The 27,251-nt window shown below is 39.9% G+C and overlaps 2 protein-coding genes across 4 annotated transcripts; one reads left to right on the top strand and one right to left on the bottom strand.

Moving 5' to 3' along the window:
• Window positions 1-3,784: 3,784 nt before the first annotated feature.
• LOC135106613 (N-alpha-acetyltransferase 38-B, NatC auxiliary subunit-like) lies at window positions 3,785-8,208 on the bottom strand. 3 transcript variants are annotated; one of them, XM_064015890.1, is made up of 4 exons: window positions 8,050-8,208; window positions 6,694-6,847; window positions 5,654-5,807; window positions 3,785-5,181 (listed from the first exon to the last, which is right to left on the bottom strand). In XM_064015890.1, the coding sequence occupies exons 2-4, from the start codon at window positions 6,790-6,792 to the stop codon at window positions 5,057-5,059; spliced, it is 378 nt and encodes a 125-aa protein (XP_063871960.1). In that variant the 5' UTR covers window positions 6,793-6,847; window positions 8,050-8,208; the 3' UTR covers window positions 3,785-5,056. The 3 variants fall into 3 exon arrangements, with proteins under 3 accessions (XP_063871960.1, XP_063871962.1, XP_063871961.1); XM_064015892.1 differs by lacking the exon at window positions 8,050-8,208 and adding an exon at window positions 7,645-7,917; XM_064015891.1 differs by lacking the exon at window positions 8,050-8,208 and adding an exon at window positions 7,727-7,880.
• Window positions 8,209-11,546: 3,338 nt separating this feature from the next.
• On the top strand, window positions 11,547-27,160 carry LOC135106609 (kinesin-like protein KIF28P). The gene is made up of 22 exons (XM_064015882.1): window positions 11,547-11,741; window positions 13,101-13,216; window positions 13,978-14,174; window positions 14,555-14,687; window positions 15,124-15,306; window positions 15,900-16,119; window positions 16,466-16,589; window positions 17,051-17,189; window positions 17,710-17,877; window positions 18,427-18,554; window positions 18,956-19,125; window positions 19,718-19,852; window positions 20,244-20,395; window positions 20,778-20,926; window positions 21,521-21,655; window positions 21,759-21,905; window positions 22,409-22,555; window positions 22,659-22,784; window positions 23,395-23,531; window positions 24,320-24,440; window positions 25,121-25,250; window positions 26,528-27,160. The coding sequence occupies exons 2-22, from the start codon at window positions 13,168-13,170 to the stop codon at window positions 26,596-26,598; spliced, it is 2,961 nt and encodes a 986-aa protein (XP_063871952.1). The 5' UTR covers window positions 11,547-11,741; window positions 13,101-13,167; the 3' UTR covers window positions 26,599-27,160.
• Window positions 27,161-27,251: the final 91 nt, after the last annotated feature.

Here is a 27,251-nt window from a genome sequence, read left to right as displayed (position 1 = left end):
GCGCATAAGTATCTTCACCGCCTTACTGCAATACGAAGCGTGTCGAACATTCACTATAGGCTTAACGAAATATGACAAATAACCTCTGCAACAACAACAAAAATAATAACAACATTACTACATACTTTGCCTTCTGCTCCTGTCATAACTCCTTGGTTCACATCCAAGCCCAACTCTCTGACAACCCAAATAACAGTGAGAGCAATGGTAATAGATATGAAGAGAATAACAGCAGCAACATCACCATCGAAGAATATATGAAGCAGCCAGCGTTGGAGGCTTTGCTGGCCGTTAGTTCCTGGTGCCACACGCCGCGTTCGCCTGACCTTGAAAACTAGGAGCAGAGAGAGAGAGAGAGAGAGGTCGTGGCCGGGACGCGAATGTCTCTAAATGACAGCGGTCAGTGTCATTTATTGAGGAATTTTCAGTGCTTTGAGCTGGAGGTTGGCGAGGACAAGGACAAAGTGAAGGACATCTTGGTGTGGATATCTGAGATTACTTTCCACAATAAAAATAAATAGATAGTTCACTGATACATTTTCACAATGTCCTGACTCGGCCCGGAAGTGAAGAACGGTCTAACTGTGAGTCCCGAGCAGAGAACGGGTACTGTACAGTTCCATAAATAGCCTGGTGACTTAATTGCCTCTTTAGACACATTCATTTTGTGCAATCTTGTTGGGAGCATTGCCAGGCTGAGGAACATTATTTTCCCATCAGGTAGCCACCTCAGGAAACACTAGGCATTTTATTATTATTATCATTATTATTATTATTATTATTATTATTATTATTATTATTATTATGCTTAGGTACAAGAAGAAAATTCCTTTCACCGAATATTTATGAGTATTCGCTTACCCATGTGTCTGTTTATCAGTACTTTTAGACTAATGGTTCGTTTATTGAAGAGTACAAAACAGTTTCGTGATTAATTTCCTAAGACTATTCAACACTTCTATTATCTGAGTGTCCGCTTATCCACCTACCTGCCTGTCATTTATTCTAGGGCTAAATCATTTAGTGAATAATAACATAAATCAGTCTTATCATTCACTTCCTAAGACGGCCCAACACTTCCTTGACGAGGGTACAGCAACGAAAAGACCTTAACAGCTATGCATGTTAGGGTGTTGTATAGATCCACGTATATAGAAGAGCTCTAGTCAGTCATGGGGGCGGTTTGTTGAGAGCAGTTGGTTGAAGGTGGTTCGGGGCGTGTGCCTACATAAGATTTAATAAGGGTCGAGGCGGCGCAGTGACCCAGATGTTCAGAGTCAAGGTTCAGCGAGAACGAGGAACTCAGCGGCGATGAGGAACTACGCAGCAAGGGTTGAAGGAAGGGAGTGCCATATTGATCAACACCGCACATGTAGCCCGAGCCAATGCCTGGGTGCCACGTCAAGGGCAAAACAAAGGTGTGATGCGCTGCGCAGGGAGCGGCCACCACCCTGCCAGCCAGCCAACCCAGCTGTGGCCCATCGCTCAATACTTCTGCTGTCAATACACCAGGCACGCCTAACACGTCTCCTCTCGCTCTCTCGTCTTAAATGTCAATAAAACGAATGACAAAGGAAGATGTGACACATATATAAATTCAAGCTACAGGCACAATGGAGGGAGTAATTGATGCATTACACACGGTGTCCTCCGAAGAGTGTGCTGAGGTCGTCTGAACTGTCTTCTCTGAGAGATGACTCACACTATTACATGTATTTTTTCGTGTACCAAGCCTTGTTTTTTTTTTTTTTTTTTTATTATTAGTTTTTTTGTGTGCTTGGAAGATCGATCAAGGGAAAAGTAAATAAATAAATAAATAAATAAATAAATAAATATATATATATATATATATATATATATATATATATATATATATATATATATATATATATATATATATATATATATATATATATATATATATATATATATATATACACACACACACAAACATACACAAATAAAATAAATAAATACATATAAATAATATAGCAAACGAATTACCCAAATAATAATAATAATAATAATAATAATAATCACTATTATAATAATAATGCGCATGGGTGTTGAGCGGTTGTATGAGTGCATGGGATTAGATTAATTGTACGGCTAAAGGCGGGGAAGTTGTTTCGTCTTCGTATTTTCACCATCAGTACTTCAAAAGACCACAGAGAAGTTTGATCGGGTTTTCATTTTTTTTTTTTCTAATGGAAGAAATTAACCATCTATGATGCAGATAATAATGCAAAATCCTTGTATACCTATCACTGAATGACAAAAACACCCTAAATTGAAAAAAAAAGAACCACTAGAACCTACGGCAACATTTGAAAATATTTGTTTATCTCTCTCTCTCTCTCTCTCTCTCTCTCTCTCTCTCTCTCTCTCTCTCTCTCTCTCTCATCAATACTAAGATTGAGGCACAGAAAACTGATAAAGTGAGAGGGAGACACAAGTACTTATGATATTCTCAACATGGAAAACGGAGAGAGAGAGAGAGAGAGAGAGAGAGAGAGAGAGAGAGAGAGAGAGAGAGAGAGAGAGAGAGAGAGAGAGAGAGAGAGAGAGAGAGAGAGAGAGAGATTAATAATATTGCAGGTATATATTAACAAAGGCAATACATACATAGCTACATATGTATACATACATACCTTCTTACACACACACACACACACACACACACACACGCACAGAATAAAAAAAAAAAGTTTAAGTTATCTAAATGAGGGGAACTTTTCTTATAATAATATTTAACGTGTGTGTGTGTGTGTGTGTGTGTGTGTGTGTGTGTGTGTTCTTTCCAGTAAAATGTACTGATATGACAAACCATTTCTTCATCTACTCACCAGCCTCCTTCCCCTTTCCTTCCCTCAGTTATTCCATTTTGAGGATCCCCAGGTACTCACTCCTGAAGGCAGAGATAGACATGAACTGTTGGGCTCTCAGAATGAAGGGAGGTGCTCAGCTGCCTGTGTCCTGTGTACCCAATTGTGTTCAGTCACTGGAAAGAGTGGCCTTGCATCACATAAAATGATCTCTTAACTATTGCTGTTGCTACTTACTACTACTGCTATTGTTGTTACTGATGATGTTATTAAACTTATTACATCATTAATAACTACTACCATTACTACTACCACTGTTACAACTACTGATACTTTTGATGCTGTTACTTCTATCAATATCAATAAATAGTACTACTACTCCTGCTATTACTACTACATTTTGTAAATAGATATGATAACCTAAACATTATTGAGTATATACACCTATATGAATCTGACACAGCATATGCACACACCAGTTTTGTGAAGGGCTTGGCATGTTTGCAATTAATGTTGAGTACAATTATTACCCACTTAACTTAATTTTTTTTACTCCCATAATCCTCTCACTACAATGCAAGAAGTCTTGTTCAGCCAGCTTTAAAGCCTTAAAGGGTCTGTAATAACTGGAAAGGTTAAAGGCAGCAGAGAGAGGAACTGGCTGCCTACTCCATGTGCCGGGTGGTGCTACATGCCCACCCTGATCCTCCACGAGTATGGTACCCTTTAAACCTCCAAACTCTTGACGAGTCTAAATTACTTTTCTTAACACTTAGTAGTAATGTCTTATCCTTACCCTATTCATTATAGTGAAGTGGAGTCCATTCAGAAAATAAGTGAGCTTACTCACTTCTAAGCAATGGAACCAACAAGAAAGCCTCCTTGTCTGTCACACACATGTTCAACAATTCACTCCTTAGACTACAGCAGGCATGTATTATGGAGTTAAGAAATCCATGTTGGAAAGAAATATTTTTATTACTCTGTACAGGATGATTGTTGCATTGTGCTTAGTCTCTCTAATTCTCAGACACTACTAATGTACCTAATGAGGTGATTGCAATACAGTTGTGCAGGGCAGCAGCCAACTGCCTTTAATGAGGACAGCTGAGAAACAGTGGAATGACTGTGCCCACAGAAATGTCAGATATGAGGAATTTATGATGAGCTTTCATTACTAGTATCCTGTATGTGCTGTAGTCTAAGAGCTGGAGTAGGTGTAGGCTACGGAATAGCCTCATTATGAAGGGGGTATACAAGACTGTCCCTTTCCATTAGGGACCAACAGGGCTAAGAGTGTGAATGATGTATGTATGATGTGTGTACATGTATGAGTAAGTGGCGTTTTGTTTGGGTCACCCCATGGGGGATTGCCAGCCTGGTATACAGATAGAGAGATATTATCACAACCAGAATCAAAGCCAGATTTTTAAACACAAAGCAACACACCATGAAGTTGATGACAAGAGCCACGGCCAAAGTTGTGCTCCGGTGGCAGAGATGAAAGAATGACCATGCACACCACATCATAAGGTAAACAATCTTACTCTCTAGTTCCCTACTACTCAATTATGAAGTTAAGATAATCACAGAATTTCAACGGGTCTTCTTCAGTCACTTGCAAGCTCTCCACAGCCGAGAAGTTTCCAACACATCCCATTCTGAGCAGCTGCTGAGGAGCCTTGGAAACTTGCAGGATTATGAAATGCTTTGTTTCCAAAACAAATAGTCCCCAGAGAGGTGGGGCAGGACAACAGCTACTCCTGGCCAGCAATGCAAACACCTCAAATGAACACAGGCAAGAAGCTGGCCCAGTATTAAGGCTCTTGTGATGATGCAGAGTAGATGCACATGTGGGATTTATAGTCTCTCTTTCCAGATCTACTAATTTATAAAAGTCTAAAAGGATCTTTACACGGCACAAAATGATGCACGATGCATTTATCACTTCATGAGAGAGAGAGAGAGAGAGAGAGAGAGAGAGAGAGAGAGAGAGAGAGAGAGAGAGAGAGAGAGAGAGAGAGAGAGAGAGAGAGAGAGAGAGAGAGAGAGAGAGAGAGAGAGAGAGAGAGAGAGAGAGAGAGAGAGAGAGAGAGAGAGAGAGAGAGAGAGAGAGAGAGAGAGAGAGAGAGAGAAACTAGCCTAAAAGTATGAGATCTAGCATGTAGTTGTTTAGCCAATGACAAAGTCTTATCACAAAACCAAGTAAACACCTGAGTGGTGCAAGGCAGTTATGAGTAAAGACTGGAGGGTGGTGCAGGAGGCTGAGAGGCTTCATCAATACAGATTGACACAATGTGACGTCCAGGAATCATTGCCAAGCCAAGGACACGAGGCTCTTCTTCTCTCCCATCCTCTGAAAAAAATTACATAAATAAACATAAATACAATATAATAACCCATGTACTACACTACTTTCCATTCTTCATTAATTTTTTTATGTGAGAAGAAATTCTGGCCTAGGATACAAAAAAAGGGTATGAAAAACATGGCTCACTGAAGGTGTCAGTCCCCAAAGAGCGTAGTGGAAAGGGCTATCAAAAATTTAGCTTAGTGTTTTGTGTGACTAATAACAGTAACCATGGCATCACACAAGTAGTTTCCTTTATAAAAATATATATCTTCTCATGTGAAAAAAATAAATAAATAAAAATAAATAATAAATAAATAAATAAATAAATAAATAAATAAATAAATATTTACTGATCATAATTGTTTATGTCAACAAACTATAACCCGAGTAAAAAACAAAGGAGATTCCATGAATACAGCATAGTCAGGTTGATTACTACAAAAAGGTAATACAGAAGAAAGATAACAAGAATTACCGTCTGGCCTGAGATGCTCAGTGCAAGAACCCAGGATGATGTTGTTGTCTCTGTCAGTGCAGACAAAGGATCCAACCAGAGTTCTGCCATCTGTCATTTCAATCTTCATGGATGAGTGAAGCCACTTCTCAAGCTTCATCCGTCCCGGTGTGCTCTGTAAGTGTCACCACAAAATTATTACCTGTGTCCCAAAGTGATGTTAAAGTTATATTTGACATTTGTGAGACCTCATGTTGATTATGTTGTGCAGTTTTGGTTCACATATTACAGAAAAGATATAGGCCTGTTAGAATCAGTATAAGGAAGAATGAATAAAAAGGTACAAGGGATAAAAAGTATTCCTTATGAAAGGAGGTAGGAGCTTTTAAATTTACAATCCTTAGAGAGGCACAGTTTAGAAGGGGATCTAGTGTGGGTCTTTAAATGGTACAGGGGATAGGAAGGAACTGATTTTCAAGTAGAGTGGTAGATGAATGGGATAGACTCAGTAATCAGGAAGTTAGTATGAAGTCATTAGGGAGCTTTAAAAAAAATTGACAAATTTATGGATGAAGATAACATGGAAATAGGTAGGTATGGATTATACAGGGATAGCCGTATGTAGGCTTGACGGCTTCTTGCAGCTTCCTTATTTTCTTATGTTCACTGTCACCTACAACAGTTAGATGAGGGATTCCATCTTTGCTACCTGACTACCACAGCAATGCAAACACATGCCACTATTCACACAACTTAAAAATGTCAAATGTAAATATTCTGGTACTAAACAGACAATATGTGGTGTCATGAGGTCAAAATTTCTCTTAATTAAGCTAATATTATATGGTATCATGAGGTTGACATTTTACTTAAGGATATAAGGAAAAATAAAGACATGGGAAATCACATAGAGATTAAATTTTCTAAGCATCACAGATAATTATTAATGTAACCTAGGCATGAGGGTGATATTCACTTAACAAGCTAATAAGGGAAAATAACGACATGAACCACAGAGCATCATACATAACAATTAAGTCCCTGTTATATCTTCCCCTCACCCTGCGCTGCGGTTGCTTCTCTGAGGCTGCCTCCCCTGGTCGGCCGCTTCCATCAGTGAGGTCAACCAGGTGGTCCCGAAAATCTCCCCCAGTCTTCATGGTTGGCGTGTTCCTCTCTCACACTGCTTGGCTCTACACACTCACTGGTGACATGCTGGAAAACAAGGATACATTAACTCTGCGTTATCAGATCCACATAATCTAGAGTACGTCTTGAATCCTGGCAAGAGGCAATATTAGGTGGGGCCCAAGAAGAAACAGGGGGCACCATACACCTGCTAATGTTATGTGATAGTCAAAGCTAACCAAAATTCAGGGACTTCTCAAATTGTTTGGTATCCTTCTGTATCCTGGCAAGAGGAAATGTTTGGTGCGGCCCAAATAAATGTAGGTGATGACAAAAGAGGCCACAAGACTGCAGTGAGTTGTGCATGGATTTAAAGAATGCAGACAATATTGAAATGACTTCAGTCTTTTTCATCTGAAGGTTAGGTTAGTTTAGGTTTAGATTAATTCAGTTCATTAATTTCATTGGTGATCTTTTCACTGTGTGGATCATGATTTGGAAAGGCATCATAATTTGTTCTGAAATTAATAGTTTCAAAGTTAGTAAAAAGAACATAAGAATGAAAGACAGCAAAAGGCTGGTTGGCTTACACTGGGTAGCTCCTGTACTAACCATAAATGTCTTTTATTCTCCCCCACAGACAGCCATTCTATTGCCACCGTCTTCCCTATCCATACAACCAAACCTAACCTATGTCTGTCCATTTTTCTGACAGTCCTATAATGTCTGAGTTTCCTGTGTTGTCAGTCCTCCTCAACAGATTAATTTTCCTCCCAACACTCCTGCAGCTTGTATAACAGACCTTAACTCCCCCTGTCTGATAGCCCACTGTTACCCTATCATATATCTTCCGTGCCGGTGCCCCTAGGCTTGACACTAGTTACCTTTTCCTTATTCTCAACAAACTAGGATTCCCTTTTTACATTTTCTTGAAGGCATAAGAGTAGTATCAGTGAGCGGGCCGACCTGATCAATAGGGAATGTCGTGGAGAGGGGCCTTCTTCATTAGGAATCGTTAGGAATATTCATATTACACGGTCCTAACCTATCCTGTCCGAACGAAACTAACGTGCAGAATAAAACATGACGGAATTAACCGCGGCACTTAAAAAAAAAAAAAAAAAAAATACAAATGTAAACAAACGATCAGCTGAACAAGAACAGAAGCATGTCATCCCTTTATATCAGCTATTTTCTGCTTCATTTCTCTTATTTTAAACCACACCTGTCACAAAATGGGGCCACATGACTAAGCTGTCATTCCACACTTCAAACATGTCAGCCATTACCTGGTTTCGGTGATGAAGGTTTAAGTGCGGCAAGTTGACGGCAATCTTCAAGAAAGAGACCGCCATGATGGATGACGCGGCTTCCGGCGCCCGCTCCCGTCGCACCCGCGGTCTTTCTGAATCTACGGGAACTCGTGTCCAAGAAGTTAGCGGGGGCTAAGGGGCGGATGAGGGAGAACGCTGACTAGCGTGTGTCTATATTCTTTCAATGCTAGCATTTAAAAGGAAAATTTTGTATTTATTTGTAGCACGTGTCGGGGACGAAGTTGTGGCAGCGAATATTTTAATGTCCGACAAATTGGGTTTCTTATCTTCCCCGATAGGATGGCTGCAGCAACAACACACTGTACTCTGCGGATGCGTTGTGTGTAATGAAGACGGGTTGGTCAGTGGCGCAAAAAGTCGCCAGGCACGACAGGCAGAACCAGAGGGAAGACAATAGCAGCCCACTTCAGACGGGCGTGCACTTTATCAACACCGCGTAGTAGTTACGTAGCAGTACACAAAATATCATGTATCACACGACCTCTATACAGCCACCGCCAGCAGCGTAGGCACACTCCACTCGCACTCAGACCGTAGCACTCGGTCCCTTCTGACAGACACACAATACGGCCCTTACTCAGACACATTCGCTGAGGAACACAGTTCCCTGTCCCAGCCGGCAATCCGTTCGGCGCCAGGAGGTGAGGTAGGCAACGAACCGCTCACTGTGGCAGGTGGAGGTGAAATCACCCACACTCACGGTTATCTTTGGTTGATGTGACTGTTGCCCTGTCGGTGACATGCGCACACAGCCCCTCTTGAGTCGAGTTGTTGGTCGGGAGTGTTTCCTTTGAAACTGCACTCCCTGACATGTCCGTTCCTACTGTCTGAGTCTTCTGTTTCCTTCTTTCTCTTTTCTTTTCTTTTCCCTTATCTTTCAAAATTTATGCACTGTTCGCTTTGCTTTCTCGCTATATTTATTTCCAAATAGGTATGTCTCTATAATGCCCTCTTCTTCTTTTCTCTTAAAAATGCACTGTTCTCTTTGTTTTCTCGCTATATTAATTTTCAAACAGGCATGACCCTATTATGTCCACTTCTTCTATAAATGGTTGTTTTAACGTTACACTTGTCTTCTTTCCTCTTGGTATTCTGGGCACCATAACAGAAAATGTTTTAGATCTTCATACTCATCATGTGTGTGGGTCAAGTGGTTTCTTTGGAACGTAAGACTTTTTTTTTCCTTTTGGGTGGCAGTGGTGAGTTTTGTGTGCCAATGCAGGGCGTGAGAGAACTCTGACACTCTCTTTCCTTCCCTATGATCCCCTCTGGCTGTTATCATGCACGCCCTCACTCACTCACTTCACAATTCACTCATTCTACAATTCACTTACTCATTCCTTTCCTCCCTCACTCACTCACTCCTTGCTCTTTGTAGGGGGGTTAGATTTTGATGGAATAAGACTATATTTGTGCTCAGACCTTCCTCTTGTTTTTCTCTGAGTGTGCAGGTTATTTTTTCACTTTTGATCCTATTTGTCTAATGAATATCTATTAAATAATTCCATGTGACCTTTTTCCTGCTATTTTTTTTTTCAATCGTATCAAAGCTCTGTTTGTTTGAGTCCCCCCTGAGTTACCATCACCGAACTGACCTACAGACAAACATATAGACACCCACTTCATGTTTCAGAGCTCAGTGGTTGCCATGGAGACGCGGATAACACATGACAACAAACACATGGGTGGAGGTAGTGGTGGTGGTGGTGGTTTCAGTCGGTCGTAGACAGGCACCTTAGTCTGTGGTCTGTCTCTCCTCCTCCTCCTCCTCCTCTTCATCAACATCCAGGTAGTTATTATAGTCTTTATTATTCCTTGTCATTAAACTATACTTGCTTCTGCCGTATTGGACAATGAGTGGGTAAAATGCTAAAGTAGTTTTTTAGTTTTTATTTTCGACCTGTCTTATGTCATGAATGATTAAAAAAGGTTCATTCATCAGGTATTCAGCGCGCTCTATTGTGCCACCGCATCAGTCCCCTTCCCTCACGATAACTCGAATCAGTTCCATGTGACAAAGATTACAGTTCGGTTGCTGCATCTCTTCCTCAGGAAATTTGAAAAAAAGGGTTCATTCATTAGGTATTCAAGCTACTCTAACGTACATTACCACCGCATCAGTGACCTTACCTTACGATAACTCAAATCAATTCCATGTGACAGATTGCAATTCAGTTACTGCATGGCTTTCTACCTCGTGACGGCCAAGTGGCAAGAGATGATAGGAGGTAGTATTTTTTAAAGAGAACCCTAAAGGAGGTTTTATATTTGGGAGTCATGTGATACATATTTTTGCAAGGCTGTGAAAACCATGTAATTATTGAGTACCGTGTGGATTCAAGTGGCGAGTGTTGTAATATTTTAAAACTTCCTTTGTTGTTCATGACCTAACGGTATTAATTCAGCACCAGTGGCTTCTCAGTATAGTATATCTAAAAGAACAGTACAACGTCAAGAGGAAAACCAACGAATGTTGTGCCTGTTGCGAGTTCTCAATCTCTTATTTTGAATATTTTAAAAGATTATAATAATTCTATGCAGATTTTCAGGGATGTTTTCTTGATTCGTGTGATAGTTTAATAAGGATTCTGTATATCATAAAATAGAAAACCAACGAAACTGTACTCAGACATCTCTAGTCCTTAAACATGTCCTGTGTCACTTCTTCTGTATTTCAAAGATTATTATGAAAGCTATTCAGGTTTTCAGGAATGTGTTCTTGATTCTAGTGATAGTTTAACATGGATTCTGCATCATTAACAGCAAAAATCACTCCATGGCATTTAAAAACGGTTATTATGAGTGTACAAAGTGTTTTAGTCACATCATTGGTAGGAAAGGGAAGGGGTCAGTTACGTAGCAAGTCACGTCATCAGGGAGGAAAAGGATGCCATGGTGTATAGGGGCAGCTGGCGGTCACCAGAGAGACCAAGTAAACATAAACACAAGCCGCTTAGGGATGGTCTGATGATGGTGGTGGTGGTGGTGGTGGCGCTAGTGACCCTGACGCGATCCACAGCGCATTGCTGCCGTACTTATTATGTATTATGCATTATGAGAGAGAGAGAGAGAGGAGAGAGAGAGAGAGAGAGAGAGAGAGAGAGAGAGAGAGAGAGAGAGAGAGAGAGAGAGAGAGAGAGAGAGAGAGAGAGAGGAGTAGAAACTTGAAGCGTGTAAGTATGAAACGTGATGGCATCATTTCATCGGAAGAGTGGATCAATCAGCCATCGTAAATATCCTCCTCATTACCATCACCACCACTACTACCACCACCACCAACACCACCAATGTCTATCAAGCGGACAGGAAGAAGAATTGAGTGTTTTTTTTTTTTTTTTTTATGGAATGAAGAACATTTGAAAGAAAAGAAAAAAACACTAAGGAAAATTCAATACTTGTTTGATTTCGTTTCCATTTGAAGGTGAATTAGCTTTCCATCATTTTCATTATTCCTGGGCCGTCTTGTTCCATCGGAAGCATCTTCTATCTCAACAGCCATCAAGAGACCGTGTTGCGTGTTATGTTCTGGGCTGAGTGTGATAGGTCACGCTGGTGATGAGAGTAGTGGCAGTAGTAACAGTAGTGGTGATGGTGGTGGTGGTGGCACGCTTCATACTGTTGTGTACAGAAAGCTCCACTGGGTCAAGGTAAACACTCGACACGAAAGTGACACTTGGTGAGACTCCAGCTGGTGATCGATTCCACTGACTAATGCATCTTATTCGTTCTTTAACCTTCCATTCCCTTCTCCTCCCAGCACACACACACACACACACACACACACACACACACACACACACAAACAAACAAACAAACAAACAAACAAACTCTCTCTCTCTCTCTCTCTCTCTCTCTCTCTCTCTCTGACAGGAACTGCTATGAAAATTTCAATGATTTATCGCATTGGATACCTTGAAATAGCAACTCAGCTCGATTCTAGTGACGATAAAACGATAATGGTCTTTTACTACTGTAACCACTATATTATCTGGAATATGTTTAGTTCACAGGTGGTTGCGACCCTTACACGCTACTGGGGACTTTTTCCTTTTTTTTTTTTTTTTTTTTTTTTTTACAATAACCAAGCTGTATTGGAGAGAAGAACATGTTGGTAGCTTTAAAGTCTCCTATCTGGTGAATTTTATGGAGAGAAACGAGTCCGTGCACTTAAGTGGTAGATGTAAAACTTCTCATCTCTTGCATTTTGGGCTGAAAACACGTTCTTATACTTAAGCAGTATCTATAAAATCTTCTATCTTGTGCACTGTGACATGCGAAACAGGTTCTTGAACGTAAATGGTAGCTATAAAACCTCTAATCTGATGCATTTTGGTGGTGAAAAACAGGTTCCTGTACGCGCGTCTAACTTGTGGTAATGAAACGTGGGATGTAAATACCGTAGACTTTTGATGCAGACGGTCGGGTTGGTAGTTTAAAAATCTTTCGTGTGGTGCATTTTGCGGGATGAGAAACGGATTCATGTACGTGATAATGATGAAACATATAATTTATCACGTTTTTTATTAATTTTCTTTCCTTGCAGAAGTTTGTCCTTTCTTTTTCTTTCTTTTTTTTCAGTTATTGTGGTAAACTAATATCACACAAGTTACCCCTTTCACTGCTAAACAAATTTTCCCCTTCAGTACCTGTAACTTTTTTTTACACTATTTATGCTAAGCTTTCAAATTCATTTTTGTAGCATAAAAGATTAAATTAATTTTTTATTTCCTCTCTTTCCTCCTGTGTGTCTATGCAAACCATTCTTACAGTGCTAAAAAGATTTATGAAGGATGACTAAGGTAGTAAAAGAGCTAATGGTACCAATCTGAATGCTATGCCAATACAAGTAATGAATGATTGTGCTGACAAACACTGAAGATAGAAACACAGGCACTTGTCTCATGAAATAGATCAATATTCTGTGCTTCCTGCTTGTTATTTCTTCCTATCTATGATTTTACTTTACAAATTTAGGGGTAATCTATTGTTTGTTGTGTGTGTTGCAGGTGTGAGGAGAGCTGAGGCTGGCTGAGTGAGGAGTATTGCTAGGGAAGGAAAGAAGGCAGCACCAGAATGGCTGAAGAGGAGAATGTGAAGGTGGCAGTTCGGGTTCGGCCAATGATATCCTTTTTAATGTTAAAAATGAGATCTTTGGGAGAGAACACACACACACACACACACACACACACACACACACACACACACACACACACACACACACACACACACACACACACACACACACACACACATACTCACCCTATCTTTGTCTCTATCTGTAAAAGAAGGTATATGTTTGTGGTGTGTAATCAGTTCAGTTGATAGTTTGTACATTCCTGCACTGTCACTCATAAGTGTTCATTCATTCGCAGGCACCCTGCCACCATAAGCTGAAAATTCATGACAGGATCTAATGAAAGTTGAGGCTTTTGAGAATGTTTCCATTGTTCTGGTGGTAGTTTAGTAATTACTAGATTCTGTGCTTTCAGAAGGGAAAACACATAAGAAATCAACTAATTATCTAAAAAATAGTCCCAATTAGAGCATACAGCATGTTAAACAACTGCCTACTCTAAAATTATAATCCTATTATTCTTTTTAATGTCAATGTATTTCTTTATTTAATCATATACTTATTTTATCAAGGTTTCTCTGATGGATCTATTATTATTAGTTTTTGGGATACCAGCCCAACAGAAAGCATGCAATAATGTATTACACACTGAATGTTAGGCACTGTACAGTACATTTTTCCTTCAAGCTATTTTTATTTTCCATCTTTAGTCTCCCTTTCAATTAGGAGCTGCACTTTTCCATCAAGTTATTTCTATTCCCATCTTTTGTCTCCCATTCAATCAGCATTTCCCTTAACTTGGACACACAATAAACGCGAGCTGGGACGGAAGGCCAAGTGCATAGTGAGCATGAAGGGAAATATCACAACGGTCACCAATCCTGATGATGCGGCTGATGTCAAGTCCTTCACCTATGACTACTCTTACTGGAGCTTTGATGGCTACAAGGAGGAGCCCAATGGGTACTTTGCTAAGCAATCACCCAACTCAAACTATGCAGATCAGGTGAGTGTCTAGAGGCATACAGTTTAATGTTTTGTAGTAATTATTAACACTGTTGTCATCAATATCTCATCTGGGTTATTTTTATTAGTCATTGTCATCATCTTTCCTCTTCTTGCTGTCATCATTATCAACTTTTCTTTTTTCTTCATCAGCACCATTGACTTTCACCTTTTATTATCATCACTATCACCTTTCCACTATCACCTCTTTGTCAGTATTTCCTTTTCTCTTCATCATCACCATCACCACCTTTTGTCTTCTCATTATCATTGCCATCAAATTTTTCCTTTTCTCTTTATCATCCCCATCATCTTTTCCCTTTTAACTCTCATCAATAACAACCATCACTGTAAGTATGCTAAAGTTTCCTCTTATGACAGAACACAGTGTACAATGATCTGGGAGGTGGAGTCTTAGCAAACGCCTGGGCTGGTTACAACTCCACACTGTTTGCTTATGGTCAGACAGGCTCTGGAAAATCTTGGTCTGTCATCGGATATGGAGCCAATAAAGGTAAAAGAAATTAAAAGTCCACATTTCATAGGTGTTTTAAAATGTTTCTCCTCAAATTTTTGGATGATCTTTTTGACTGCATTCTTTGGGGACTAGCACCTTCAATGGGTTTTTTTGTTCAACCTTTTTGTTTCCCTTAACCAAAGGTTAAATAAAATAATAAAAATAGTGGTATTACTAATCATATTGTGCTTTTTCTTGTTAACAGCATGCAGGCTTTCTTAATAGTATATCCATCACATAGAATTAAAGGAACGTATTATAATCTTGTCATACATATAAGAGAGTTCTCATTGTATCCTGATTCTCAAGTAAGAGAAAGAAGTGAGTGGAAGACAGATGGATGGAGAGAGAAAGAAACAGATACAACATACTACAGACTAAATAAAAAAACAAATAAACAATAAAATACAAAAAAATATTCCTAAACTTTCAGGAATTGTACCACTGTTCTGCAATGATCTGTTTAATGGCATCACACAAAACACAGAGGAGAAGGAGTTTGAGGTGAGGTTCAGCATGTTGGAGATCTACAATGAGGTGGTGCATGACCTCCTCAACCCCACCAAGAACAAGAAAGGCCTCAAGGTCCGCCAGCACCCAAAGAAAGGCTTCTATGGTAAGTGCTATTGCACTCCACATTGAGTGGAGGAGTTTGGGTAGTGGAGTTTGGGTAGCAAAATTTGAGTAAAGGGGTGAAGGAATATCTCAATCAAAGAGATTAAGGGAATTGCAAGTGAGCTATAAAGGTGTGTGTGTGTGTGTGTGTGTGAGACAATACATATCACCAATGCACATCTGACCCTCCAACAATATGATCAACCAGGTAGGTCCTCTTCCTTGTTCCCAGAAACTAATGAAGGAAGTGTTTTGGATGTGAGTGTGAGTTTGTGCCTGTGGGTCCCTTAATCTTGTCTTGGTTATCTTGCCTTGCAGATCATATCACTCTAGTATACAATAGCATATCTGACTTACTAAGTTAGGTTATGTTTGCAGTAAATTTATGGTTAGTCTTGAGTCATTAGGGGCATAGTGCTGAGTCATTAGGGAGCTTTAAAAGAAGATTAGATAAATTCATGCATGAGGATGATAGGTGGAAATAGATAAGTACATTTCATGCAAACTGCCATGTGTAGACCTAATGGTTTCTTGCAGCTTCCCATACTTTATGTTCAAGCATCCCCAACTACACCTAAACAACTCTCTGAACAGCTGAAGGCCTCAAGATGGCTCTGGTGACCAACTACAATGAGATTGAACAGAAGATGAATGAGGGCACCGTGAACCGCACCATTGCCTCTACCAACATGAACGCCACCTCATCCCGTGCCCACACCATCGTCGGCATCACCTTCATTCAGAAATTCAGAAATGATGTAGGACAAGAAACAGCAAAGCAAGCAGTGGTGAACCTGGTGGATTTGGCTGGCAGGTGTGTGTGTGTGTGTGTGTGTGTGTGTGTGTGTGTGTGTGTGTGTGTGTGTGTGTGTGTGTGTGTGTGTGTGTGTGTGTGTGTGTGTGTGTGTGTATCTGTGCATGTACACTAATAGAATATTGAATCTGAGTATAACAACTTCAGGATTTATGATCTTTTATATCTTGTCCATCTGTCATCTATCATATTGTAGGCTAGATTATTTCTGAGTTCACACACACACACACTCAATCTTACGCAAATATTGAACTTTAGCTACATTACTAAGAGAATTTAGTGTGTCTGCCTGGGTTGCAAATTAATATCATCTCTCTCTCTCTCTCTCTCTCTCTCTCTCTCTCAGCGAGCGTGTGGAGAGCACAGGAGCCACAGGGTCACGCCTCAAGGAGGGTGCTGCTATCAACCGCTCCCTCTCCTCTCTTGGGAACTGCATCCATGCCTTGGCGGAGCGCTCCAGTGGCAACAAGGTGAGGCCTATGCAGGTTGTCTCTTCTATGGAAGGTGATTTTTACACTTCAAAGTACCAATGCATCAGTAAAAGAGAAGTGTCATATCTAGGGGATACTCTTCATCTGTGAAATGCTCTGGCTGTGTCCTTCTGTATTTCCTCCTGCCTTTGACTTGAGCTGCTTCAAGAGGGAGGTTTCAAGACACTTATCCTCAAATTTTTGGATAACCCTTAACCTTTCTGGTAGCTTCAATAGGATTTTTGTATAGCCTTTTCATTACTCTTGGGCAGAATCTCCTCTTACATAAAAAATTCCCTGAGAGGCATGTTGTACACTTAATCATGATAAGAGATACAGAGTACAGTCTTATTTGGATATCTTTCTTAGGACATCTTTCACACACTGGAACAGTCTTCATGGTTTTGTGTCTCTGTTTTTTCCTCCTAAAAATTTTTTCATTATTTTTCCTTCGCCACCAGGTTCGAGTGCCTTACCGGGACTCCACCTTGACACGGCTGCTCATGAATGCCCTGGGAGGGAACAGCAAGACAATAATGATTGCCGCCATCTCGCCAGCTGACATCAACTATGAGGAGACACTGTCCACCCTCCGCTTTGGTGAGTGGCAAAAGTGTGGATGTGCTGTTTGCCTGCTTCTTCTGTCAGCCTGATGTATAGATAGATAGGTGGCAAAAAGCATCAACTATGAGAAGACAATGTCCACCTTTTGCATTGATGAGCATAGCTTGGGTGTGCTTCTTCTTCTGTCAGCCTTGTATACAGATAGATTGAGAGCAAAAACAGAAGCTGTTCTATTCTCCTTGTCACACTAATGCATACCATGGTTTTTATTATTAATGCTCATTTACCTACCTATCTATCTATATACCAGGCAAGCAATCCCACACAGATAAAAGCACCACACATTCATACACACATTATTCACACTCTCAGCTTTGTTGGCCCCTGGTGGAAAGGGACAGTCTTGTGGATCACTCTATTATACACCCTAGGAGTTTAGGTATAGCACAGCTAGCCACATATACTTCTGTAGCAAAGCCTGACAACATACACTGGTTTATTACTGCCCTTCATAATTAGACTATTCCTTACCCCACACCTTCTACCTTCTGAACAGCTGACCGTGCCAAGCAGATCAAGACCAAGGCTGTGGTGAATGAGGACCCCACAGAGAAGCTCCTGCGGGAACTGAGGGAGGAGAATGAGAAGTTGAAGAAGATGATGCAAGGTGGCAAGATTGATAAGGACTTCATTGATTCTGATGGGAATGGTATTGATGACCGAGGTGAGTCCTTTGTGGTGATCTATGGAGAAACCCATCTTTCTATCTCTTTTTCCCTTCCGCAACTATTCTTAAGAAGATGGTCACACCAGAAACATCTCCATATTTCCTTGTTTTTATGAAAGCTTAAACTTTTATGTACTTTGCATTCTCACTCATTGAATATTCTTTGTTGTTGTCATTACATTCCATATCTCTAAAAGCTGGCCCCTTTCTCACCTCCAACTGCTCTTAAGGAGATGGCCACACCAGAAATCTCTCTATATTTCTTTGTTCTTATAAGTTCTTAGACTCTCTCTCTCATAACAGTGAAAGTGGTAGAAAGGAGGGCAGTGTTGTAGAAACAAACACTTTATTAAACTTTTGAGAATATTCCTAGATTTTATAGTTCATCTCAAGATTATGTTTAGGATAGAAAGCTGGAAATAAACATGAAACATTCCATATGAAGATCAGACTTAAGATGAAATTCATTTATTTGTTGCAATGAACTTTAATTGGGTTCTATATTCACATTTCCTTGATTAAGATGTTTAATATTCTCTGTGTCAGCTGAAGGAGACCTGAAGAAGAAGTGGGAAGAGGAGATGAAGGCAAGGATGCTGGAGAATGAGCAGGAGATGATCAACATGAAGAAGAGCTATGAAGAGAAGCTCAAGATGGCCCAGAAGGATTCTGTAGTAAGTGATTTTTGCCTTTTTCAAAACTTCTCACAATTTTCTCTCATATTTAAAAGAAAACAGGTCACCATGAGTATTACTCCTGTTATTAGTATCTATAATTAATTTTCCCTCACTTTAAAAGGAAAAAAAGCCCCACATTAGTATTATAACTATTGTTCTTGTGTTATTAGTATCTATTACTCAATTTTAAAGAGAAAACAACTCACTATTATAATTTTTCCTACATTATTAACATCTTTGTATTTTTGTATCTAATATTTGAAGCTAAGAACTCTTGAATGGGATGGCACAGTGGGTACATATTACTTTATTTTTCTCCTATTCCTTGCATTTTTTTTCCTCTTGTTCTTGTTGCTCTCACTTCCTCTTCTCCATCTCCTTGCCCTTTTCTCTCCCAGGACCCAAGCATTGCCAAGAAGGAGCAGGACAAGAGCCACAAGCCGCACATATACAACCTCAACGTGGACCCCATGCTGTCTGGCCGCATCATTCACATCCTGAAACCTGGCATGAATACAGTGGGAAATCGAAAGGGTGTGGAATCTACCATCATCATGGTCAGCCCCAGGTATGGATGCATCACACCTCTAAACTATTAATTTAGATACAGTGAGGTGGATATAATGTTTTGCTGTCAAGTAATTTCATTCATGGCATTGTCTGGTAGTCTTGAAGATTTATGCATGTGACTCTAATATATGCAGTAAGACCTCCATAAATCTGCATTTTTTTTTCCATTTTGCAGAAATTTTCTTTTTAATTATCTTTTTTTTTTTTTTTTGTTTCAGTGCTGATTCATATGGAATTCTGACTGAAGGAGATTTTATTCTAGTTTTGTATCTTTCCTAAGTCTTTTTGCCTGTCTCTCTATCTATCTTTCTTTTATTTTGTCTGTCTGTCTGAAGTTCTGCATCCCTCCTCACTCTTTTGGCTTGTCTCTCTGTCTATTTTTCCTTTACTTTGTCTGTCTGTCTGTAGTTTTGCATCATTCCTCAATCTTTTGGCTTGCCTCTTTACCTGTTTTTCTTTTACTTTGTCTGTATGTCTGTAGTTCTGCATCTTTCCTGAGTCCTTTCACTTGTTTCTCAGTTCATCTTTCTTTTACTTTGTTTGTCTGTCTGTCCATATCCATCCATCTCTTTCTCTCTCTCTCCTGACAGCATCCAGGAGCAGCATGCAGAGATCACAGTGGGACAGGGAGGCAAGGTGACTGTCAAGCCAACCAACACAGACTGCCGTGTGCTAGTGAATGGCTCACAGGTGCAGGGAGAGACCACACTCTGCCACAATGATAGGTTAGTCACTGTGTATTTACCTATTTACTGTAGAGGGTCTGGGAAAAGCTCATTTTGTCTTGTCTCCATATTAATATTTGTCCAATTTGTCTTTAAACATGCATACACCATTCACCATAACCACATCCTTAATAAGCCATTCCAGATGTCTACAGTTTGATTTGAGAGGCTGTGCTTCTTGATGTCACCAGAACATATAGGTATTCTTTCTGATTTTATTTACAATGTGTTCTTTCATGTGTCTCTTTCCATCCTTCATATATGGCACCAAAACTTGTCTGTCTACCTTCCAGGTGTGTGTGTGTGTGTGTGTGTGTGTGTGTGCCTCAATGTGCTTCTATGTATCTACATTACAAGAGACAGGGTGAGTGAGAGCTTCTTGCTTCTGCAGACTTGTGTTTGGGGCCACACAGATGTGGGTGTTCCAGAACCCACTAGACAAGAAGGCAGCCAAGATGAACAATCAGGACATCACTTTTGAGTATGCACAGGAGGAGATTGCTGCCAAGAGTGGTGTTGACATGTCAAGCAAAGGTGATGCAGGTAAGTTCAGATACACTGTCTTAGCAGTTGATTCTTATACCCTCATATTTTCTTTCCTTTTACTGTCATTAATTTCTTTGCAGAAACTTTATTAATTCCTTGTTTGTTGCTTTCATATTCCTTATATTTTTCTAAGATGTTGTATGAAATTTTTCCTTTTCCTAGGAAATACTTTCCTGTCTTTTGTCATATCTTTGTTTACTGAAACTTCATCCATTCCTTGTTCACTGCTCTTGCACTCCTTATATTTTTCAATTCCAATTAATTTAATCATTTCCTATGATCCTGGTGTGCTGCTTTCTGGTGTCATTTTCCTACTTTTATTAGAATTCACACTTGTTCTCTCCTGACCTCTTGTCCAACACACACTGCCTGTCCACAGAGTGGTCCCGTGTCCAGGAAGACCTGCTGGAGGTGATGCCGGCAGTGGAGGAAGCTAATTCTATCTCAGAGGAATTGGATAAGCTCGTCAAGTTTGAGATTCTGATGGTGGCACCACAGGTGCTTGGCAATGAACGTGGCCGGACAGAGGTGAGTTGCAGGGAGGGACAGGAGGCAGGGCAAAGTACATGGCCAGTATCCTTCCTTTGGACTGAGCTTTGACTTTTTTATTGCTAAGATTGTCCTCTATTGATATTCAGAACACCAAAATATTTGCATATGCACCCAGAATAAGAAAAGAAAGCTAATTTTGTCTTTCTCAGGCTACACAGGCTACTTGTGAGAAATTATTACAAAAAATCAATCTGAAATAAGTCTCAGCAGTTGGAGGTGACTAAGAAAATGTTGTTAAGCAGTAATAGGGTTAAGAACATGAATGCATGAGAAACTGAGGGATGTTGCAAGAAGATATCAATCCTACATGTGGCAGTCACTGCATAAAACATACCTACCTATTTTCACCTATCATCCTTATTCATTAATTCATCTGATATTCTTTTAAAGTTCCCTAATGACTCAATACTATCAACCTGATAACTGAGTCTATTCCATTCATCTGCCACTCTTATTTGAAAACCACTTTCTTTGTATCTCTTTTCCAAATCTAACTTTATCAGTAATTTTGTCACTCATCTTCAGTTTCCCTTAGCAATCCTTTTTTAACCTCAGCACTGTCTCCTACAGGTTCATGTCAAGATGAAGAATCTCTCTAATGGCACTGAATTTGTATGGAACAAAGAGAAATTCCTAAACCGACTCTATCTAATGAAGGAAATGTACCAGAAATATGAAGATGAGGAGGAGTGGCAGAAACCTGATGTAAGTATATAAGTATAAGCATAACCTTTATATATTTTTCACCTGCCTTTACTGAACAAATATCAGTCACAAAACTACTACTTTCCTCCCTCTGCCTCTGCAGGAGGAAGACCCATTCAAGGAGTCACTGGACACAGAGGTTCACATTGGCACCACTCAGGTCAATCTGCAGCCACTTGCCTACAATGTGGAGCTCAAGGAACAACTGGAGATTACTAATTACAAGGGAGCTGATGTTGGACTTATGAATGTAAATAGTCACTGTTGTTTGTTGCTTTGCTGCCACATGATATATTATGGGTGCTGCCATCAGTGTATCAGGATATGACATTAAATAATAGGTTCAAGCTTGATAAAGTTAGATTTAAACAAGAGATAGAAAGGAATTAGTTCTCAAATTATTTGATGGATGATTGGAATAGATTCAGTAATCAGATTGTTAGTGCTGAGTCATTGGAGGGATTTAAAAGAAGATCAGATGAATTCATGATGAGGATAAGTGAAAATAGGTAGGTATGTTTCATAAAGGGATTGCCACATGTAGGTCTGATGGCTTATTGCAGCTTCCCTTGTTCTCTTAGGTCCTGATGAAAGCTCAGTTTGAAGGGAGAATATTGGCTATGCACTTCGCCCTACCTCCTGTCCCTTCCTGCAACTCACCTCTTTCTGACAGTTTCTTGCAGCTTTATTTGTTTTCTGATGTTCTTATAAACACATACTCTCACTTCTCCTACATGCTCAACATCACTACAGGTGGAGCTGGTGCCTTGTGACAGCTCAGGCCATGAGTACACTGAGGCAGATGACAAGTTTGTGGATGAACCTGTTGACTTGGTGGGGAAATCTATGCACTTCAAGGTTAAGATCACCAGCTGCAATGGTCTGCCCAACAAATATGCAGTGAGTGCTTTGCCTCGATAAGTGTGAGGGATGAGCACATGACAACAGTACCTGATCCTCTTAAATCAATGTGTGCTATCTTTTAACCATTTACTTTCCACAGGATATGTACTGCACCTATCGCATTTATTTGGAGGAAGAGGATACGAAAACTAAGACTGTGTCAGAAACATCAAATCCGACCTTTGGCCACTCCAAGATGTTCTCCTTCTCTCCAGTGACTGAACAAGTAAGTGCTTTGTTTCCCTCCCATTCCTCACATCCATGACTATTTGCATTAATTTCTCTATTAATTTACTGCTAATTCAAACTATTCACAGTCTTGCTTTTATGACATTTGTTCTGAGTTAAGCTTTGTATTTCATTGCTGTGCTTGTTTTTATCAATTATTCCTCTCCACTACTTCACTCCTTACTGAAAGCCATCAATTTGTGTCAATAACTTGTCACTATAATCCCATACAGAGCTTCTACATTCCATTCTTCTCTGTAAGTCAAGGAAGAAGCATAATTTGTGAGACAACATGGCTAAAAAAGGAAGACAGTAAGACACAGCTCTCTGATACAAACTTTCCTTTTGGTCTAAAATGTTGGTTTCTTGTTTATTACCTCATGTGATGGGGGTGAGAGTGCATGTTACTTTACTCCCACCTTGTTGTGTTCACTCCCTAGTTGTCCTTAGCTCAGTACAGGGAACATGGCTGGCTGTACATACCTAGAATCATATTATAAAACATGACTGGGAAATGAAGGATAACTTATCTTCTCATAAACATACACAACACTACCATGAACACGTAGAAAACCCAGAATATATTTATGTTGGGTGTTTGTTGGCAGCTGGTGCACTACCTCAAGAATGGGACCTTGAATGTGAAGGTGATGGGCAAGCAGAGAGTGAGACGCTCAGCAATGCCTTACAACAAAGGCCTCACTACTAGGGACCTGCTCAAGTCAGACCGTGCTGTGTTTTCCAGGTTGGTAGGCAAACGTAAGGTTACTTCTGACCATAAACACACTGCAAGTATTAGTCTGTGCATTCATCTATAAATTTAGGGTCACAGCTGTGTTCTCCAAATTGGTAGGCAAACATTAGACTAGTCCTGACCATAAACATCCTTCAAGTATTAGTCAATATACTTCTCTACTAGTCTAGGATCACATTCCTACTTCAGAGAGAGTGACTGAGACATGATAGCACACCTTGCTCCATTGTAGAGATATTTATGTATGCAGAGGAGAGTTCCCAGTTTGCTCATTCTGTCTGTTTTAGGTACATTTATTACATTCACGGAATATAGTGTAGAGAAATGTGTATATACATTTAAGTTCAATGTAAAAAGAATTAGAGCATTCTAAAAACATAATAATATAAGAAAATAAGGGAAACTGCAAGAAGCCATCAGGTCTATATGTGACAGTCCTTGTATGAAACATATCTACCTATTTCCACCTGTAATCCTGATCCATAAATCTGTCTAATGTTCTTTTGGCACTCCCTAATCATACAGTGCTGATAACCTGATTACTGAGTGCATTCCATTTATCTACACTACTTGAAAACCAATTTCTTCTTATCTCATTCTTAAATCTAACTTTATCAGGCTTGAACCCATCATTTCTTGTCCTGTCCTGATAACTGACCCTGAGAATTATGGTGAGTGTTATGCATTCCAGTATTTTAGCCACATTTTCTGTCACTGGAAGATCAACTCACCATAATGTTCACCCTTCATTAACACTCACTGTTAACTTTTTCTCTCAGGACGGCAAACCTAATGAACGGTTTCCAGATGAACGGCCGTGTTGTGGACCCTCAGAAGCAGTCCATCATTGTTGAACTGTTGCTCATGAAGAAGACCCAAGCTCGCCTGCAGCAGAAAGTGGTGAGAATGTGGAAATTGGAGTACTCAAGAGTCACTACTCCTAGTCAGGTTTTATGGGAGTGTAGAGAGCACAGGTCAGATGTGGTAAGAATGTAGAAAGTAGATATCAAAAGTCACTCCTAGCTAGGCTGTGTGGAAATATAGAGGGCACAGAGAAGTGATGAGAATATAGAAATTGGGATAGGAAAAAACTATTTGTGGGAATGTAGAGGTCACATGGGAGAAATGGTGAGAATGTAGAAACTGGAATACCACAAGTCACTTCTAGCCAGCCATGTGTGAGTGTAGAGGACACAGGGTAGATACATCAAGGGATGGCAGGGCAGAGGGAAGGAAGAGACAGTAATGTAAGGGATGCAGTGATGGATGCATCAGTTTGGAGAATCCACAAATCCTTTTCTTTGCACTTGCTTCACTGCCTGTTTCTCCCTTCTTTCCTTCTCTTCCTTCCCTATTCTTCACTTCTTCCTTTCTCTTCCTTCCCTATTTCTTCCTCTTTTCCTCCTCTTCCCTCCCACTTTACCCCTTCTTTTTATCTGCTACACACCCTATTCCTCCCTTCTTTCCATGTCTTTCCTCTCTATTTCTCCCTTCTCTTTCCTGCTTTTTCCTTTCTGTTTATCTGCTACCCTCTCACTTTTCCCCTTCTGTTCATCTGCTGTCCTCCCAACCTTCCTCAGGACTCAGTAAGGAAGTTGGTGAAGGAGGCTGAGAACATTTCCAAGATCCGAGTGTCCACCAGCCTGCTCAAGGAGGTGCTGCAGGCCAACTCTCCTGAGCAGGCTGACATGATCATTAGAAAGATTGCAGGTAATCAATAGGTAATTAAAATTTTCATCTCTGTTTGTCATTCATTTTCCTTGGCTAAGGTTGTCTAATTTCTTTCTGTCTTATAGCACTACACATACACACACTGTGCATGTATGGTTAAACACTGGTGCAAATTTACACTTACTACACCCAAACACAGAAAAAAGTGTAGTTGAAAAGATGCAGGGTAGAACTATGGCCTAACTATACTCTTTATAAGCACAATAAGAATGATGCTCTGTGATTTCCCTGCATCTGTACACTCTGCTGTGGAAGACTGTCCTGGATGGATCTGTGATAGTCAACACAGGAGACATTCAGGATTCTGACTTACAATCTTGGCCTCTTCTTTACCAATACTGACAGCACACTCTACTCACAGGCCTCTTTCACTCTTACACCTTTCAGCTAAATGTCTAGCAAGAAATTCTCTCATCTATAACTCTGTATGATGTTTAATGGACTTTTTTTTGTGTGTGTAACTGAATGCATTGTAGCTATTTTTTTTTTTATTCCTGCATCTAAGCTAACCACCCTTTATTCTCACTGAAAATCTACGACACTTATTGTATCTGCAGGTGGAGAGACTTGTTAGCTGACCCTCTCAGCTTTCCCTGCCTCTGGTAACTGCAAGGTAACACACGGTCTCTGGAACTTACTCCTAACTGTGTGTACATTTATGTATATTCCCTCTAAAGTTAACTCTAGTGATTGCTTTCTTACAGATATTATTTCTGGATGTATATTAACCTGTTTACAATCACAGGCTTTGCTATTCCTTTTTATCAGCATCATAGCAATCTTAAAAACTGCCTTACTTAAATCTCTCACTGCCCACTGTAGTTTATCTGCTCCTCTAGTACCAGTGCATCTACCTTAAACTTCTGTAGTGACCTTCATAAACATTCTTGACCCCGTTACCTCTTTCACTCTCCTTTTCAACATAATCTCTGACACCTGATCTCTTCTCAAGTTTGCATCATGTCACAACAGAGAAATGTACTTTGTAAATTTTATTTTTTTCAAAGCCACAGCACTCCATCATGTTTTAGATTCCTGTTGCTCCATGAAGCTGATATGTTATTAGTACACCAGTAATAGCTTGCACTTAGGAATGAGTAAGTCTACATTGTTATTTATTGGCCTAACCTAAGTATGTATTGTAGCCTGTCCCCATTCACATAAACACCCTGGTAGCCTGTTACCACCATAACAACACACTGGTAGCCTGTTCTCCTCATATCAACACTGTGTCACCTGTCACACCTTCCTTACAGATGAGCCAGACTATGAGGGATATGGCCCGGGGAGTGGCATGTACAGCAGCTCAGTGTGTGCCGTGCTCTAAGGTGACGTCCAGCATTCTGATCCAGACACCTCCTCTCTCACCATCTCCTGCCTTAATTAGGTTTTGTTTTGTGAAATGACCTGAAAAGAGTAGCAAAAAGTTTTGTCAGAGGCTTGGTATTACTGAAATGGGAGTCACTTGAAAGACTCAGTAATGGTGATAGTGCCACTGGTCAGTGTGAAGAGGAATTTTCACATAAACAACAGAACATACCCAGATCTGTGAGGAATTAAGAGTCACCTGACAAAAGTTTCACCATAACTGTTTCCCTTAATGGGCAAACACAGCAAAGGTAATTTTGTGTGTACATATGTATACAGAATGCTTTAAAGTGAATCCACAATGAGGCAGAGATGCTGGAGCCAGTCAGCTGATCCTAGAGAATGAAATGTGGCAGTGTTAATTGTACAGTAATCTGTCACTGGAGAAGGCAAAGGAGGGTGACAGGAGGAAAGGTTTCTGGCCACTGTTTTTCTAAGAGATCAGCCAGTGAGTACAAAACTGAAGAGAAGCCTGCTAACTGCAACTCCCCCCAAAATATATATATATATATATATATATATATATATATATATATATATATATATATATATATATATATATATATATATATATATATATATATATATATATATATATATATATATAATCAT

Source organism: Scylla paramamosain, chromosome 13 (assembly GCF_035594125.1).
Source record: "Scylla paramamosain isolate STU-SP2022 chromosome 13, ASM3559412v1, whole genome shotgun sequence".
NCBI lineage: Eukaryota > Metazoa > Arthropoda > Malacostraca > Decapoda > Portunidae > Scylla > Scylla paramamosain.
This window is presented reverse-complemented; position numbering and strand designations above follow the sequence as displayed.